The 19394-nt window shown below is 40.9% G+C and overlaps 2 protein-coding genes across 2 annotated transcripts in view; both read right to left on the reverse strand.

The window, feature by feature from the left end:
- The window catches only part of LOC139441612 (protein sprint-like), a 94152-nt gene extending 93528 nt beyond the window's left edge, over positions 1-624 (reverse strand). The window contains exon 1 of the mRNA XM_071222418.1: positions 371-624. The gene's annotated coding sequence lies outside the window, so the exon portion shown is untranslated. The remainder of the gene's footprint in view (positions 1-370) is intronic.
- Positions 625-7126: 6502 nt separating this feature from the next.
- On the reverse strand, positions 7127-18043 carry LOC139441681 (adenosine receptor A3-like). Its single transcript, XM_071222484.1, has 3 exons — positions 17994-18043; positions 11209-12472; positions 7127-8107 (listed from the first exon to the last, which is right to left on the reverse strand). Exons 2-3 carry the CDS (start codon positions 11936-11938, stop codon positions 7827-7829), a joined length of 1011 nt encoding a protein of 336 aa, XP_071078585.1. The 5' UTR covers positions 11939-12472; positions 17994-18043; the 3' UTR covers positions 7127-7826.
- Between the last annotated feature and the right edge of the window lie 1351 nt (positions 18044-19394).

Genomic DNA, 19394 nt, shown 5'->3' on the forward strand with positions numbered 1-19394 from the left:
ACAGGGTATATCAACGTTTTCACCATTTTCATTAGCCTCACTTCAACGCAGGGATTTTGCAGTTTGTCATTACGCATATATATAACTACAGCCAGGGCCATGTAACTAATAATAATAACAATAAAAAAACTTGCAAAAAAATCGTAGACTTTGGCCTCCTCTGCGAGTTTTTTGGTTACTATTATTGGTTACATGGTACCTGTCTATATATATTATATCTACATTCTAAAGAAACTATGCAATATACTTAAAAGCCTTATACCCGAAGTAACAAAGCCCTTAAAATATGGGATCTCATAAAACAATTGACAACAACAGACATGGTCGTCAAACAAATCCGACACAAAATATCGCCCCCCATATTACCTACCTGGCGATTATCTGTGTAACCCGTCTAGACAAAACACGACTGTCGACAACACTCCGATTATCTCGTCGCAACAACACGCGGAGCAACAGGTTGTCAGCCGCGTCTCCCAACCTGACACAGTCACACACTACACGCTTTCGAAAACGTGTCTTCACATATAGTCATATCGAGTTCCGTCATTAAACTGATGTGCTCTCTGACACTTGGGAGCGCCATGTCCCAGAGCTCATTTCATGCGCTCACCTGTGATGATACAAGCGCGTGAGGGAAACTCCGTGCAGACTGAGTGACCTGAGGTCACCGCCAGAACGAGGCTGTCTCCACGCGCAGGTTATCCCCGTCTGACAATATGACGACTTATTCATTGCGTGAACTTGAGGAATGCGGTGGAGGTGTGTCTGTGTACATGATAATAAATACATGCAATTTTTGCTGTGACAATGGCCTGTACGCTTAGGACGAATATGTGCACCCGTTGACCTGCATTTCTTAGTGTGCAGTATAATACTGATATCGAAAGTACAAACTACATGGGAGGAGCTATAGTGTATTAAAGCAGAGACGATACAAGATATATGGACCCCTGACTGAAGCGTGGTGCAAGCAGAGTGTCAGGTTGCGCCGTCTGTAGCGAAGACAGTGCATGCAGTACAGTGAAAATGTTAGTCGAGTATTAGAATACATACATTCCGATAAGAGTTTCGTAAAAACATCAACATTCACAACTGTAATAATAGCTTCATTATCAACACGTATTAATTAGTTGTAGAGAGGACGTGTGTCTAGAATATTGAAGAACATATGGAGAAAGTGACATGTCAATATGGGGTCGGTCGTTACTATTGTGACGTCATTGCCTATGACGTGAGCCAAATGAATATTACGTCAACAATGATATTTCCATTATATACCGTAGATCGCGTGTATTATTATTATTATTATTATTATTATTATTATTATTATTATTATTCATGTGTTTCGCAGGGTGTTTTTAAAAGCTGTCTCGTGACCTGGTTCCGCCACGAAGAAATATAATATTAAACTTGTCAAGTCACTCACTCAATGAAATAGACAGGTTAAAATGATGTTATTGGCAAAAAAGTACAAATATATTCAATTTAGTATCCATATTAATCAAAGAGACTTTGTTAAACCGCTCCTAGAAACAAAATGGCTAATGGGTGGTCGTTCCTGGCCACGAGTGCTTTACGTGCGCTTCTGTAACTATCACGAATAATGTCAGTTTATTACTGAGCTCATTCGTCTCCATTCGCATGTTTCCGTGATCCACAACAAGGTCTACATTCGGCTTGTCCCGGATTGGGACAAGTTGGTCACCTATGTTCTGAATGAACAGTCATCGAGGCAAGGGAGTTAACTATCTCTTAACAGTTGAAACTGGACTTCTACAATCAGTTATCTCCCTTGCATCGGGAAGATGTGAACTGTTGACTGAGTCCCGCAGTACAAATACATGGATTACACTAACTGGGCAAGTGTTCCATGTAAGGTTACGTGTTGACAGTACATGGTGTAGAAACGCAGCCACATTCTGCAGAAGGTGGTCATTTTCTGTTGACATTTGTATACAAAATATATTTATTCATGGACAGGACGTATATTTAGATACAATATAATGATTCCTTAGATCATCTGTAATGTATACAAATGAGAAGAACATGTTATTCGTGCTCAGTATTATTACTGTCAAAATTCTGCATAATTGGTTCCTAGACTAACATATAGTCTCTGAAATGAACATATCGTACAGAAAAAAACATTTGTTCAGTTATCTTAATAAAAATCTTATAAAAAAGGGAGCCCAGTGATTCTCTTCATTTTGATACTGCAGTAATATTGCCAAACATTATAGACTTGCATGAGCTGTAGTTGATATAAATGTATCAGGGTCTGTAAGATAGACTAAATTGGTTCCCAGTTTCATAAAATAGTGTTATAATATAACATCAGATCATAATAACCACATCGAAATTGATATAATGCCATTCTGTTTGTTTTTTATTTACACTAGTCAGATACTTTTCACATTATTATTATTATTATTATTATTATTATTATTATTATTATTATTATTATTATTATTATTGTTGTTGTTGTTATTATTGTTATTATTATTATTATTATTATTATTATTATTATTATTATTATACCACATGTGCTTCGCATGGTGTTTTTAAAAGCTCTCTCGTGACCTGACAAAGCTGACATTTTTACTCCTGGTGCCGCCACTAAGAAATATTAAATTTGTCAAGTCACTCAATGAAATAAACATGTCATTTGCAAGAAAATACAAAAATATCTTCAATTTAGTATCCATATTAATCAAAGAGACTGTTAAACCGCTCCTAGATTGTATAACATCCCCAAACAAAATGGCCAATGGGTGATCGTTCCTGACCACGAGTGCTTTACGTGCGCTTCTGTCACTATCACGAATAATGTCAGTTTATTTCTGAACTCATTCGTCTCCATTCGCATGTTTCCGTGACCCACAACAAGGTCTACATTCAGCTTGTCCCGGAATGGGACAAGTTGGTCACGAATGTTCTGAATGGACTGTCATCTTCCCCAAGCTCCTCACAGCGATAGCCCGTTCGCGGAGCTCTCTATACTAAAACTCCCCACTGTGAATAGGTGGCCACACCATGCTTGGAGTTGAACTCGCAACCGAATGACCGTTATGTTTACAAACAAGTGACGACTGTCTTGACGCCGAATACACTTATCGCTGCTACATTACTTTCTTCGTTTGTCAATTTGAATTTCTGTTTCATTAAAACTATCGTGTTATTGATATAGTAAGAATGTAAGGGAGAAGTTGGTTGATTTTCCGTTAGTCTGCAATCTCGAACCAATCTGATTATTAAAACAACAAAGTAAATTCATCTGGAAAACATGGTCAGTCGTAAACCTTTTCAAAATGAAATATCATGGCATTCCCAAAGATATAAACAAAAGTCCAAACGTTACTACATTTGGGGTTAGAGGGCAAATTTCAAGATTCTTGTAATGGCCGCGCCCACACTGGTGGCAGCGATGTTACCGAGAGTGTAACAAAGGTGTCAAGCGCTGGGAAGGAGCTTGCATCCTCCCGAGGCAAGGGAGTTAACTGTCTCTTAAAAGTTGAAACTGGATTTATACAGTCAGTTATCTCCCTTGCATCGGGAAGGCCCGCAGTACAAATACATGGATTACACTAACTGGGCGAGTGTTCCATGTAAGGTTACGTGTTGACAGTACATGGTGTATAAACATTAGCCCCATTCTGCAGAAGGTGGTCATTTTCTGTTGACATTTGTATACAAAATACAGAATACTAAACGAGCTCCCGTGTAATACCAATATTATGAAACGAGTGAATAGTTCTGGTATCTGACGAGCGAAAGCGAGTCAGATACCACAACTATTCACGAGTTTCATAAAATTGGTTTTACACGGGAGCGAGTTTAGTATTTTATTTATTACTTGCCATTTATAATGTTTTTAGAATTATACTGTTGAGTGTGAATAGGCTGACACCTACACGATCCATGGCATAATCCATTTGAGTTTAACAGAATAATACTTCAAACACGTCAAAAGTTGGAACGTATGAATTTAATATCATACAATGGTCCACCGTTACAATTCAGGCGTCCGTCCCACAAAATAATCGTAGCGCGGCGAAGGCTATCGCATCTCACATACTTTAACTTAGACTAACGACTCGTTGCGCTACAATACGATCGCCTTGTGGAACGGGGCCTTGCACCTCAAAGTTTACAATCACGTCACAATACCCGATGACGTAATTTGTTGAATTTTGTTGCAAGATCCATCGGCGAAACAATGCCCTGTGACGTCAGCCTAGCAACAAGGTTGCTGGGGTCATTGAGTGTGCATAATCTCCTCCCAGTGATCTATCATCTCCACACACAATGTCGTTGAATAAGCCAAGGGATGTTGAGAGCTTTCAATATTTGTTCGTGAAACGTGTTTCGACTTTTTGGTATTACACAATGTGTAATACAGCTGTATGTTTATTAAACTGGTGATCTCTTCACTTGCAAGTAATAAATGTCTTTATTCATGGACAGGACGTATATTTACTACTTAATATAATGACTCCTTAGAACATCTGTAATGTATACAAATGAGAAGAACATGTTATTCGTGCTCAATATTATTACTGTCAAAATTCTGCATAATTGGTTCCCAGTGGCATAAAATAGTTTTATAATATAACATCAGATCATAATAACCACATCGAAATTGATATAATGCCATTCTTTTGTTTTTTATTTACATTGGTCAGATACTTTTCACATCATCATCATCATCATCATCATCGCATGGTGTTTTTAAAAGCTCTCTCGTGACCTGACGAAGGGGACATTTTTGTTCCTGGTTCCGCCACTAAGAAATATTACATTTGTCAAGTCACTCAATGAAATAAACATGTCATTTGCAAGAAAATACCTTCTAAATATCTTCAATTTAGTATCCATTTTAATCAAAGAGTTTTTAAAAAAAAACGCCCCTAGATTGTATAATATCTCCTCAAATGGCCAATGTGTGAGCGGGGTGGTATATGTCTTCAGCAACCCATGCTTGCCGTAAAAGGCGACTATGCTTGTCGTAAGAGGCGACTAACGGGATCGGGTGGTCACGCTCGCTGACTTGGTTGATGCATGTCATCGTATCACAATTGGATCGATGCTCATGATGTTAATCACTGGATTGCCTATTCCAGACTCGTTTATTTGCAGATCGTCGTCATACTGCTTAGTGGAATACTGCTTAGTGGAATATTGCTTAGTGCGGCGTTAAACAACACTGAAACAAACATCATGGCAACGAGTGCTTTACGTGCGCTTCTGTCACTATGTTGAGTCGGTTAAGATATGTTTATTTCTGCACTGCAGGCTAAACCCGTGGTGCAAGTACAATGTTTACCCTGGGCAAGTGTTCCATGTAAGGTTACGTGTTGACAGTACATGGCGTATAAACGTAGCCACATTCTGCAGAAGGTGGTCATTTTCTGTTGACATTTGTATACAAAATATATTTATTCGTGGACAGGACGTATATTTAGATACACTATAATGATTCCTTAGATCTCTGTAATGTATACTACCCGTGAAGATCCGTGGCAGAATAGGTCTTCAGCAACATATGCTTGCCATAAATGACAACTATGCTTGTCGTAAGAGGCGACTAACGGGATCGGGGGGTCAAGCTTGCTGACTTGGTTGATGCATGTAATCGATCCCAATTGCGTGGATCGATGCTCATGATGTCAACACTGGATTATCTGGTCCAGACTCGATTACTTACAGACCGCCATCATATAGCTGGAATATTTCTGAGTGCGGCGTTAAACAACACAAAATCTAATGTATACAAATGAGGCTGAAAACAATCTCTACATCTTGATGCACAACTGATTATAAAGCTGTAACATTCCCAACTCCCTGTCCAATCCACGCATATCCAAGAACCACTTCTTCTTTTACACGCTTTGTGAGCATTCCATGTATACCGCGACACACTGCATGGATTGTTTCACAATATCTCCATGTTTTCTTATTCTTTCTGTTATTTCTTGCACTTAGACAGTTTGTAAGTGAGATAAAGCACTCCTCCTCGGTTGTGGTCGAGGAAAGAAGATCGAGGCAAGAGGGTCTCGGCAACGTAAGACCTCAGTTCGCTCCTCGGTCTTCTATTGCTGATACCCTCTTGCCTCTGTCCTACGTCCTCGACCACACCCGAGGAGGAGTGCTTCATCCCTCACATATGATGAGATACAGCTTTTTATTGTCAATATGTAGATGGGGTGTCTTCCACATTCCTCTGGTACAATATCACTTGTTGTTTGATGTGTGGATGCCTAGAAAACAATTACGTTCTTGTAACTGAATTTTTATTCGCAAGAATTATACCTTTGAATACCCAAACATCAGAACCATACACTAGGGTAGGCAACCTTGCCTAAAACCTTTTACAGTCAAAGATGTTGAAATATGAGAGATCTTCAAACTTTAATAAACTGCGCTGAACAGTGATGAGAATCTTCGTAGCTTTTGGGTCAGATTGTTTATCGATGCTTGCCCACTGACCAGCAGACCAAGATGTTATACGAGGATGAAACTTTAATTGGGGCAAGTTTGTAAACCACTTTTCGGCTCTAGATAGTTTGCCATTTTTATATACAATGTATAACAATTCTTGTTTTGTCTACATGTACTGGAATGTTTCTCTAAAATATCGATTTGTTTTTGGAGGCCAATTACAGTATCAGAAAACAGAACAACATCAGCATATGGGCACTGCTCCGTGGAATCTGGGAATACCTGAACACCACTTGTACAAGAGGACGTGCTTTCACTAACCAATTCATGAATGAAAATTGAGAACAAAAGCGGACCATTAAGAACACAACGCAGTCGTGCACCTGAGGGGCATTCCAACACTTCTGTATTTACATGTGTCGGTGCAGGCACGCGTACAGGCTGTCACAGGTTGGTGCACAGAGATCGTAACACTTCCCCCCCTGTTTTACCAAGGCCGTTCTTTTGGAATAAATATCCGGGGAAAGCTTTTCTCTGTTGACAGAATTGAAAGCTTTTGAAAAGTCAATAAAACAGACATACATTTTTGCTGGTGTCGGTTGATAACGTGACTTTATCGTATCTCAAAAAGGACATATAGAAACGAAGCATCCCCGTGAAGTTATCAAACATTTTATTGCACCAATTCTGATTTAAATTTACATATTTTTTGCCAGATTCCAGACCAGGATTGTTCATGTCGCGCACATCACGTGGTGGTGTTCAGTTGCATATCGCGCACATCACGTGGTGGTGTTCAGTTGCATATCGCACACATCACGTGGCGGTGTTCAGTTGCATACCGCGAATATCACATGGCGATGTTCAGTTACATACCGCGAATATCACGTGGCGGTGTTCAGTTGCATACCGCGAATATCACGTGGCGGTGTTCAGTTACATACCGCGAATATCACGTGGCGATGTTCAGTTGCATACCGCGAATATCACGTGGTGGTGTTCAGTTGCATATCCCGCACATCACGTGGTGGTGTTCAGTTGCATACCGCGAATATCACGTGGTGGTGTTCAGTTGCATATCGCGCACATCACATAATAGTGTTCAGTTGCATACCGCGAATATCACGTGGCGGTGTTCAGGTGTATATCGAGCACATCACGTGGTGGTGTTCAGTTGCATATCGCGCACATCACATAATAGTGTTCAGTTGCATATCGCACACATCACGTTGCGGTGTTCAGGTGCATATCCCGCACATCACATGGTGGTGACACAGTGACGTTGAATGCTGATTTTGTTTTGCTTCTGTTACGTGTCTTCATGTTACATCACCTATCGTCTGGCACACATCACCTGGCGTTCATCACCTTGCGTCTGGCGTTCATCACCTGGCGTCGTCCGGTCTCAAGGGGATAAGACCAACACTAGCCAGTGTGTACACACTGTGTCTGGCGGAGGGGGCGGGGTCAGACCAGGAACAGCAACAACAACAGCACACTCTCCTGAACACCCGGCCGACCGCGGGGATCTTGATGGCATACACGAGAGGGTTGATGAGACTGTTGAGGAAGCCGACACCGGCAGTGTAGGTGAGGACGGCGCCGAGGTCAACTCCCGTCTCCTCCACCAGGGGGCGGTCGAGCAGCACCAGGAGGAGGTACGTGCCTGGGAACACAGAACAATTACTCAGAACGAGGCTTCACACAAACAGATCCCCCCTAGTAAATGTGGACTAAGGCAAGGAGAACATTTATCTTCTCGATTTTTCAAAGTGATATGAAATCTTCCAGGTTTAAAAAGCAATGCAACGTTACTGAATAATATTGAAATAGAATGTAACTCGAAAAAAATTCCAAACGTATTACACATCTTAATGATGGCTGATCCATTCTTCAATTCTTTATTTTGTGCAGATGTCGGCCATTGGCCCATGGTACATCATCTAATACAATATACAGCTCGGTCCAGTTAGACATAAACACTGCGTCGAGCTTGCAGATCATAATACTCTATGTAAGTGTCCGAGCATTCATTGCATGGTAGTATGATGGCTGATCGACCCTTGGATATACCGTCTAGAGCAGTTACTGAATACTTGCTGCCTGACCGGAGTATATCTCGTACCTCAATATTTCCATGACGAATGGATTGTCGTAATTGTTGAACGAGTTCTAAAGGATATATTTTTAAAAAAATGGAGAAGTGACAGTTTAGCTTGTTTAGTTCGAAAGGTAATAACTATCAATTTTATGAAGCAACTTCCTTCTCACAGCAAATCCGACTGTGCCCTGAAGTCATGTCTTACCCTATTTTAATATTCATAACTACTGATCATAATCTAATCACGTGTACATAATGTAAATCACCAGCTATTGCAGACGAATTCCATTATACTTTTTGTTGTGAGGTATTCAAAGAAGACAGGAAGAAATTTGTACGTACATGAAAGGTTCTATAAAATATGCTGCTACTACTATTATTATTATTATTATTGTGATCATTATTATTATTATAGGACTATTTGTACATCCAATTTGAAAGAAATGCAATCATTATCGAAGTTTATATCAATTATATTATCGAAAATATGATGTACGAAATATCGTGTTGTCAAGTCTGTATGTGAAATATGTCATACATTGGCCTTGTACCACCATGATGATTGATGGAGAAGAAGAATGTCCTGAATCACTATGTCAGCTTACGACAAACACGGAATTTTCAAGATAATGGTCCTGGCGCCGTGTCTGTCGTAAGACTATGTCAAAGTATCAGCCAGCTAAGGGCTCTTTGTAGACCTTGATCATAATAGTTCGAAAGGCGGCAATGAAGATAATCATATTGTTTTAGTGTCGAATCCATGGACTACACCTGAACTTCGCTACGTACCTTCACCTACACTACACGTGGACTCCACCTTGTAATATTGGTGTTCGTCAAGGATGTATTTTAAGTCCGTTTCTCTTTTCTTTCTTCATAAATGAATCAGCAGAGCATATGTAGGCCAAATGTATAGATGATATAATCATACATCCCGGAACGGTCAAGTTATTTCTTCTTTTGTTTGCCGTAATCGCAAAGAGAAAAAAAAGGCTTTTCAGGGGGCAACTTCTGGAGGTCGTTACTTTATTTAATACCTTGGAAAGTATTTTACAAACCCATTCTCATGGTCTGTACATATTAACAAGACTGCTTCACAAGCTGAGAAAATTTGGCATTTCTCAAAATCTTAAGCAACACTTATGTAAATTTTCCTTACTAATGAAGACTAAATTACTCTCACATTTAAATATTGGTCAATGTTCATTTTTCCTTGCCTTGTTTGTTTGTTTGTTTGTGGTTTAACGCCACACTTAGCAATATTCCAGCTATATGATGGCAGTCTGTAAATATCGAGTCTTGAACAGACAATCCAGTGATTGACGTCATGAGCATCGATCTACGCAATTGAGATACGATGATATGCATCAACCAAGTCAGCCGATCACCGATCCCGTAAGTCGCCTCTTATGACCGGCATAGTCGCCTTTTACGTCAAGCGTGGCTTGCTGAAGACCAGTTCTACCCAAGACCTTCACGGGTGTTCATGCAATGAATCTGAGAAAGCATGCATACTCAACGACTTGATTTAATAGTTATCATGGTTAATGATGTATATTCTATTGTATAAGTGTATCCTCAACAACTTTGTATACATGAACTATAGATCTAGCGCCTTCTCAGTATTAAAGGGGGCACAGGTGGTCCAGTCGATGCGCAGAGTTGCGTCCCTTGGTCACGGCAGAAACCTATGATTGTGGGTTCGAATCCCGGTTCGCCCCTAACCTATGTTTCTAGGTTTGTCAGCATCATACCCGTGCCCGTGGGTTTCACCGAAGTGGTAACTGTCTGAAACCTCAATTACTTCGGGCTTTCCTCCCTAATTAAGCTGACACGCCGTGATATAACTGGAATAATGTTAAAAGCGGCGTTATACCCAACTCAATCACTCACTCTCAGTATTAAGAAATAAAGATTGACTATACACCCGGTCGCCGCTGCCTACACCTTGAGTCCCCCCCCCCCCCCCCCCCCTCCCCATGGAATCACCTGGACTCCCTACATACACCTGGGCGCCGTTCCACAAAGCGATCTTAGCACTAAATGGATCGTATCCCCCATACTTTAACATAGACATACTTACGACAGTCGTAGCGCTAAGATCGCTTTGTGGAACGGGATCCTGGACTCCCTACCTACCCACAACTGGACTCCCTACCTACCCACAACTGGACTCCTAACCTACACCTGGACTCCCTACCTACACCTGGACTCCCTACCTACCCACAACTGGACTCCCTACCTACCCACAACTGGACTCCTAACCTACACCTGGACTCCCTACCTACACCTGGACTCCCTACTCACACCTGGACTCCCTACCTACACCTGGACTTCCTACCCACACCTGGACTCCCTACCTACACCTGGACTCCCTACCTACACCTGGACTCCCTGCCTACACCTGGACTCCCTACCTGCACCTGGAATCCCTACCTACCTACACCTGGATTCCCTACCCACACCTGGACTCCCTACCTACACCTGGACCCCCTACCTACACCTGGACTCCCTACCTACACCTGGACCCCCTACCTACACCTAGACCCCCTACCTACACCTGGAGTCCACCGGGACTCCCTACCTACCTACACCTGGAATCCACCTGGAATCCACTTGGAATCCCTACAACCTACACCTGGAGTCCACCAGGATTCCCTACCTACCTACTGGCGCCCAGCACAGGATGTACATGCCGATGATGATGCCCACCGTCTTGGCGAACCTGAGCGTGGACCTGGGTGTGTTGCCAGAACTCGTGCGACACAGCTGGGCGTGGATCGCCATGGCGTGCTTCCTTGCCAGAACGTAGATCTGAGGGTACAGTGTCACTATGGCAACCAGAGGTATCACGAATATGACCACGACAGTCCCGAGATAGCTGGTGGAAAATACCGTGAAGAACTTGCATGTCTTCTTCACTTCCTGTGACCGGTTCCAGCCGGCTACAGGCAGTATTGCCACCGTTAGGGATAATACCCACACGGAAGTGTTCAACAAAGTCACTCTCTTCGACGTGAACAGCCGCTTGTGACGGAATGGGTCTTTGATCTTGACATATCTGTCCACGGTGAGCAACATAATGCTTAGTACAGACGCCATGTTCACGCCGATCAGAAGCCCAAACCTGAAGAGACATTCGTGGACGTCTTTCCACTCGAGCATGGTGTACACGCTGTTGTAGATGACGATGAGGCCGGTCAGGGCGTCGGCCATTGCCAAGTTGACGATGAATGAGTTGGAGGCGTCTTCTTGGGAGGAGCGCAACGCCACGAGCACGATCAAGTTCAGAACGAGTTCCGTAATCCCCATGAGAATCAGAAACGGAAGTCCTACAAGGTCAGCGAAGGTGACGGGACTTCCGGTGAAGGCGATGAAAGCGTAGCTGTTGTTCATTCTGTGACTGTTTCAATGAACACAGTTGTATCCTACGGATTGTGTATGATTAATTCATTCTTAAAAAAACCCAAAGAATCACCTTTTCACATCCCACTTGAGTGAGCAAGATCATGCTTACAAATACACGAACCACAAGAACTATCGGTACAGACGTTGCATAGAGCGACAGTTATTTCTTGACAACATGCTTTCTCCCGTCCCCCCGTGCTGGTACACCTGTCTGTTGTGTCCGTGCTGGTACACCTGTCTGTTGTGTCCGTGCTGGTACACCTGTCTGTTGTGTCCGTGCTGGTACACCTGTCTGTTGTGTCCGTGCTGGTACACCTGTCTGTTGTGTCCGTGCTGGTACACCTGTCTGTTGTGTCATCAGCTGAGTGTAAACCTTTAGTCTGTTCCACAAGGTGTGTGTATTTCCTGGTCAGGTGGGCATAAGTAGATATGAGTCACGTGTGTTCCACCGAGAGTGCCACGCCCCCAGGCGGGGAGATACCGATACGGTCGCCTCATGCTAATGCTCCTTGCTTCGGGTGTCTGGAAATATATATAAGTTCGGCATTTGAATTTGTGTTGAATTTGGCTGATATGTGAGAGGGCTAAATTCATCAATATTATTCAGTTGATGGATCAGGAAACATCATTCACAAAAAGGACTGGAACATCTCAACTCCAAATGGACAAGGCGGATATGAGAGAAACCTTTAAGTCATTTGCACGTTGACCTAGTGGGTTTCCTATATACCTTGCAAAGAGTTGAAATAAATAGATAAATTAGAAGTATTGGAAATATTTCCAACATTAACTTTCCATGGTGTATTTAATGTTCGTATTCTTTTAATTCTGTTCCTAAGAAAAGATATACTCCCCAAATACCCGAAAGCCTCAAATCCTCGTATTGTTTGTTTGTTGTTTAACGCCGCACTCAGCAATATACCACTATATGACGGCGGCCTGTAAATAATCGAGTCTGGACCAAACAATCCAGTGATTGACAACATGAGCATCGATCCACGCAATTGGAATACGATGACATGTACGAACCAAGTCAGCGAGCCTGACCGACCGATCCCGTTAGTCGCCTCTTAAATTGTTATAACAAATTCCGAAAGATGTCTAATAATGCATAGTAAAGTTGATCTGTAAATGATTAAAACTCGTTATCAATAAGGGCGTGTCCTGGGCGATCTCGGAACCGGGTTCCCGTGGGTAGCGACATCAAGGGACTGTGGTTGTGGATGACGTTGTTTAGAAGCGTCGGCCATACAATTCCCCGCAGCACCTTAACTCTTGCCTGTTGTTAGTACAGTGTTACTTAAGTCCGCGTTAATTAAGGGTTGCTTGACCCGAGGCCAGCCTGCGTCAGAGTGGCAGCTTCAGAAACGTCATCCGTCACAGTCCGCCCCAGGCACATCCTTGTAGATTGTGTTTTCAACATAGAGTGTTAGATATCGTTTGACACAGTTCGGGGTTCTGCTTCAAGTGCAAACTGTGACACATTTCCCTTTTCCTAAAAAGAATACCATATGCTAAAAATTAACCCATCTTTATGCTTACACGTTCTCCGCGGTTGGCAGAACATGTCTATATTCACCACTTCTAAGTCTATATTCCCCACTTCCAAGTCTATATTCCCCACTTCCATGTCAATATTCACCACTTCTATGTCTATATTCACGACTCCTAAGTCTATATTCCCCACTTCTGTCTATAACTCTGTTGAATTTTACAAAATACATTTAGTGTAAAACTGCATTACTTTTATATACAACCTAAGACAAGTATGCTATATAAAATCAAAACAAGCATGATATATCAAAATCGATACAAGTATGCCATATTCACATTAAGACATACCTGACAAACCTAAATCCAAATCACGATCTAACAGCATGTTTTGATTTGTGTAGAGCTTGCTTGCCATTATTGGTATATACGCTGTGATATCTATATCTTATTTTGTAAAATTGTCTCCGTGGTCTGGTGGTATAGCGTCTGCCCGGAGAGCGGGAAGTTGGGGTTCGAGATACTATAGGACGTTAACAGATGGTACTTGTTGTTACCCTGCCTGGCGTGCGGGGCTAAAACAAGGACTGGTCTGCTCGGAGCCAGTATACTGTGTGTCGTTAGAGGCGAGTAACGGGATCGGGTGGTCAGGCTCGCTGACCCAGTTGATGCATGTCATCGTATCCAAATTGTGTAGATCAATGCTTGACTTGATTTTAGAATGTGTAAAGTTCAACCATATGTAGCTACATAGACACATTCAACCATATGTAGCTACATAGACACATTCAACTATATGTAGCTACATAGACACATTCAACCATATGTAGCTACATAGACACATTCAACCATATGTAGCTACATAGACACATTCAACCATATGTAGCTACATAGACACATTCAACCATATGTAGCTACATAGACACATTCAACCATATGTAGCTACATAAACATATTCAACCATATGTAGCTACATAGGCATATTCAACCATATGTAGCTACATAGACATATTCAACCATATGTAGCTCGTCAGTTCAACAATATGTAGTTACAGACAGTTCAACCATATGTAGCTACAGACAGTTCAACCATATGTAGCTACATAAACACATTCAACCATATGTAGTTACAGACAGTTCAATCATATGTAGCTACAGACAGGTCAACCATATGTAGCTACATAGACATATTCAACCATATGCAGCTACAGACAGTTCAACCATATGTAGTTACAGACAGTTCAACCATATGTAGTTACAGACAGTTCAACCATATGTAGTTACAAACAGTTCAACCATATGTAGCTACATAGACATATTCAACCATGTGTAGCTACATAGACATATTCAACCATATGTAGCTACTCAGATAGTTCTACCATATGTAGCTACAGACAATTCAACCATATGTAGCTACATAGACATATTCAACCATATATAGCTAGTCAGTTCAACAATATGTAGTTACAGACAGTTCAACCATATGTAGCTACATACAGTTCAATCATATGTAGCTACATAGACATATTCAACCATATGTAGCTATTCAGATAGTTCTACCATGTGTAGCTACACAGATATTTCAACCATATGTAGCTACAGACAGTTCAACCATATGTAGTTACAGACAGTTCAACCACATGTAGTTACATACAGTTCAACCATATGTAGCTACAGACAGTTCAACCATATGTAGTTACAGACAGTTCAACCATATGTAGCTACATAGACATATTCAACCACATGTAGTTACATACAGTTCAACCATATGTAGCTACAGACAGTTCAACAATATGTAGTTACAGACAGTTCAACCATATGTAGCTACATACAGTTCAATCATTTGTAGCTACATAGACATATTCAACCATATGTAGCTACTCAGATAGTTCTACCATATGTAGCTGCACAGATATTTCAACCATATGTAGCTAGACAGATAGTCCAACCATATGTAGCTACTGACAGATAGTTCAACCATATGTAGCTAGACAGATAGTTCAACCATATGTAGCTAGACAGATAGTTCAACCATATGTAGCTACAGACAGTTCAACCATATGTAGTTACAGACAGTTCAACCATGTGTAGCTACATAGACATATTCAACCATATGTAGTTACATACAGTTCAACCATATGTAGTTACAGACAGTTCAACCATATGTAGTTACAGACAGTTCAACCATATGTAGCTACATAGACATATTCAACCACATGTAGTTACATACAGTTCAACCATATGTAGCTACAGACAGTTCAACCATATGTAGCTACATAGACATATTCAACCATATGTAGCTAGACAGATAGTCCAACCATATGTAGCTACTGACAGATAGTTCAACCATATGTAGCTAGACAGATAGTTCAACCATATGTAGCTAGACAGATAGTTTAACCATATGTAGCTACAGACAGTTCAACCATATGTAGTTACAGACAGTTCAACCATATGTAGCTACATAGACATATTCAACCACATGTAGTTACATACAGTTCAACCATATGTAGCTACAGACAGTTCAACCATATGTAGCTACATAGACATATTCAACCATATGTAGCTAGTCAGTTCAACAATATGTAGTTACAGACAGTTCAACCATATGTAGCTACATACAGTTCAATCATATGTAGCTACAGACAGTTCAACCATTTGTAGCTACATAGACATATTCAACCATATGTAGCTACTCAGATAGTTCTACCATATGTAGCTGCACAGATATTTCAACCATATGTAGCTAGACAGATAGTCCAACCATATGTAGCTACTGACAGATAGTTCAATCATATGTAGCTAGACAGATAGTTCAACCATATGTAGCTAGACAGATAGTTCAACCATATGTAGCTAGACATAGTTCAACCATATGTAGCTAGACAGATAGTTCCACCATATGTAGCTACAATGATAGTTCAACCATATGTAGCTACAGATATAGTTCAACCATATGTAGCTGCACAGACAGTTCAACCATGTGTAGCTACTGACAGTTCAACCATGTGTAGCTACTGACAGGTCAACCATGTGTAGCTACTGACAGTTCAACCATGTGTAGCTACTGACAGGTCAACCATGTGTAGCTACTGACAGTTCAACCATGTGTAGCTGCTGACAGGTCAACCATGTGTAGCTACTGACAGTTCAACCATGTGTAGCTACTGACAGGTCAACCATGTATAGCTACTGACAGGTCAACCATGTGTAGCTACTGACAGTTCAACCATGTGTAGCTACTGACAGTTCAACCATGTGTAGCTACTGACAGGTCAACCATGTGTAGCTACTGACAGTTAAACCATGTGTAGCTACTGACAGGTCAACCATGTGTAGCTACTGACATTTCTACACAGACAGTTCCGGAGCCTCAGACGGGTGTTAGTCACTATTGTGTTCAACACAATGGCAGTCCAAGTTTCGTGTTCCCTTTCATTAACTCGCTTTACTTGTCCTAGATGTGAGCAATTGTTTGGCTTTGTTTCGCTAGGAAAATTCATCAGCAGTGAATGAACCATTGTGGTGAACCACCGTACTGAAATTCACATGAAACCACATTTGTTTGTCTGAGAGTATTTGTATTCATAAGAGGGCTTCTTGAAAGGAGGCCAGCTGTACTGAAACGTCGCATTGGAAGAATAAAGAACTTGAAATTCATGTCAACTACTTTCTTTGATACTTTAGCTTTGAAAATGCATATACAATGTAGTTATACGTTAGTCAGTTCCTCGCAACTAAAGCTTACTTAACTAATAATACCTAGCGTACATTATTTACTCCCGCCGTCACATAGCTGGGATATTGCTGAGTGCGGCGTTAACAAAATTGGGCATCAAAAGTTAAAAACATGTTGTACGAATGTGGATATGGTTATATTTGGTTACAGCAACATGGAGATATGCCACAGAATTTCTTCTCCCGTTTGACACAGACTTTAAAAGATGTGTACATTCAAAAATGTCATGGTTCTTTGTCCAGTTCTAGAAAAGCAAATTACTACACTACATTTAAGATTACTATTATACTAGAACCTTACCTATTAAGTTTAAATGTACATGTTTAGAACAGCTTTTTCTCGATTTCGTTGTGGCTCACATGATCTATTTATTGAAACAGGCAGATATGAAGGTATTGCAAGAGAACATAGACTCTGTAGGATTTGTAAAACTGATTGTATTGAAGATGAATATCACGTTTTATGTGTATGTCCAGTGTATAAAGATTTAAGAGCAAAATATCTAAATAACTATTTCAACCGCAAGCCAAACGGTAACAAATTTTGTGAATTAATGACTTGTGATTGTACAGAGACTATTAGAAATTTATCAATGTTCATTTATCATGCTATGAAACTAAGAAAATGTATGAATTTGTAACACGCCCCAGACAATGTACTATAGGCCTTTGGCCTCATAAGTACCATGAATAAAGATTGATTGATTGATTGAGTGCGGCGTTACACATCAAACATAAAAAAGCACGAGTCATGGCCAGAAAGCCATGGTCACACCAGCAAGATAAAGAAACGAAGAACGGGCTTCTTGCTCACCTTGCATGATCTACACCAGACGCTGTGTGTCCCCTCGCCGTCAGGCGTTGTAATGGCATCAAGTCTAATTATAATCACCAGTCCAAGTGTCCCACTTCAAGTTACCGCATGCATGCATACACAGAAGGAAGCGGCCACTCAGAGCATGAAATAGAACTTTGTGCTCACGCTTACAAAACACCAGCGGACATCAGTGTGCCTTCAGTTCTCACTTCAGGAAGGGCACAAGGTCGAAATAGTCTCACATTTCCTTTTTAGTTACGCAGGATGGCGCAGTAGATCGTCCCATTCTGTCTACACACAAAGCACTCCAACAGGGAAGTTGTTTTGAAAGTTGGTTTGTTGTTTGACGATTCAGTGGCCATTCATTTGAGTTAGTAAGTGAGTGAGTGTTTCATGCCTCCTCTGACACCAAGAATGCGCTTCATTGTACCAGGGGATCGAAAATGGTCTTCAGCGTGAAGAAATTGTTTTCCCTTGAAAAGTTGTAAAAATAGTTTTTGAAAGTTATTTAAGGTTTATCACAAATGCTGAAGTGCTATGTTGTTGAACTATGTGGAGTGCTTCCTCCACTAACAGATAGATCATTGAATAGTTTTAGAGTGAAATGCAAGTAGTTTCTAAATATGATGAGGAAGTCTGCTGAGACTGACATACATTCAACCCTGGCGCGTATCGTCTGTTATATAGTCATTCAACAAAGTTTGTATCGTCTGTTATATAGTCATTCAACAAAGTTTGCATCGTCTGTTATATACAGACATTCAACAAAGTTTGTATCGTCTGTTACATACAGACATTCAACAAAGTTCGTATTGTCTGTTACATACAGACATTCAACAAAGTTTGTATCGTCTGTTACATACAGACATTCAACAAAGTTCGTATTGTCTGTTACATACAGACATTCAACAAAGTTTTATCGTCTGTTACATACAGACATTCAGCAAAGTTTGTATCGTCTGTTACATACAGACATTCAACAAAGTTTGTATTGTCTGTTACATACAGACATTCAACAAAGTTTGTATCGTCTGTTACATACAGACATTCGACAAAGTTTGTATCGTCTGTTACATACAGACATTCGACAATGGGCGTTTCGTCTGTTATGTACATTTATGCAACACCGGGCGCATCGACTGTTATATAGTCATTCGACACTAGGCTGGTTCAAAATAAACTAGTTTATGAAATTCAATGCAAAACAGATGTATAATACATCCTTAGATATATGTTAAACTTGAAATAATTCGGGAGTAAACACACAACGTCAACTTGGTTTAATGATTGTGTAATGAATATTTTCATGACTCATGGAAAAATGGTATGGGGCCTTATGGAATGCGATCTCAGAGAACGGCTTACTGTGCGTCATCTTGCAATAGATGACACTACTGT

This window comes from Haliotis cracherodii, unplaced genomic scaffold, assembly GCF_022045235.1.
Source record: "Haliotis cracherodii isolate W230 unplaced genomic scaffold, xgHalCrac1.p SCAF_42, whole genome shotgun sequence".
In the NCBI taxonomy this organism is placed as follows: Eukaryota; Metazoa; Mollusca; class Gastropoda; order Lepetellida; family Haliotidae; genus Haliotis; species Haliotis cracherodii.

Bases quoted from the DNA above. Each gene is read 5' to 3' on its own strand.
- LOC139441681 (XM_071222484.1), bottom strand. From the start codon at position 11,938: ATGAACAACAGCTACGCTTTCATCGCCTTCACCGGAAGTCCCGTCACC. The intron at 8,108-11,208 runs GTAGGTAGGGAA...CTGTGTTCCCAG, and splicing joins CCTGTGCTGGGCGCCAGTAG to GCACGTACCTCCTCCTGGTG.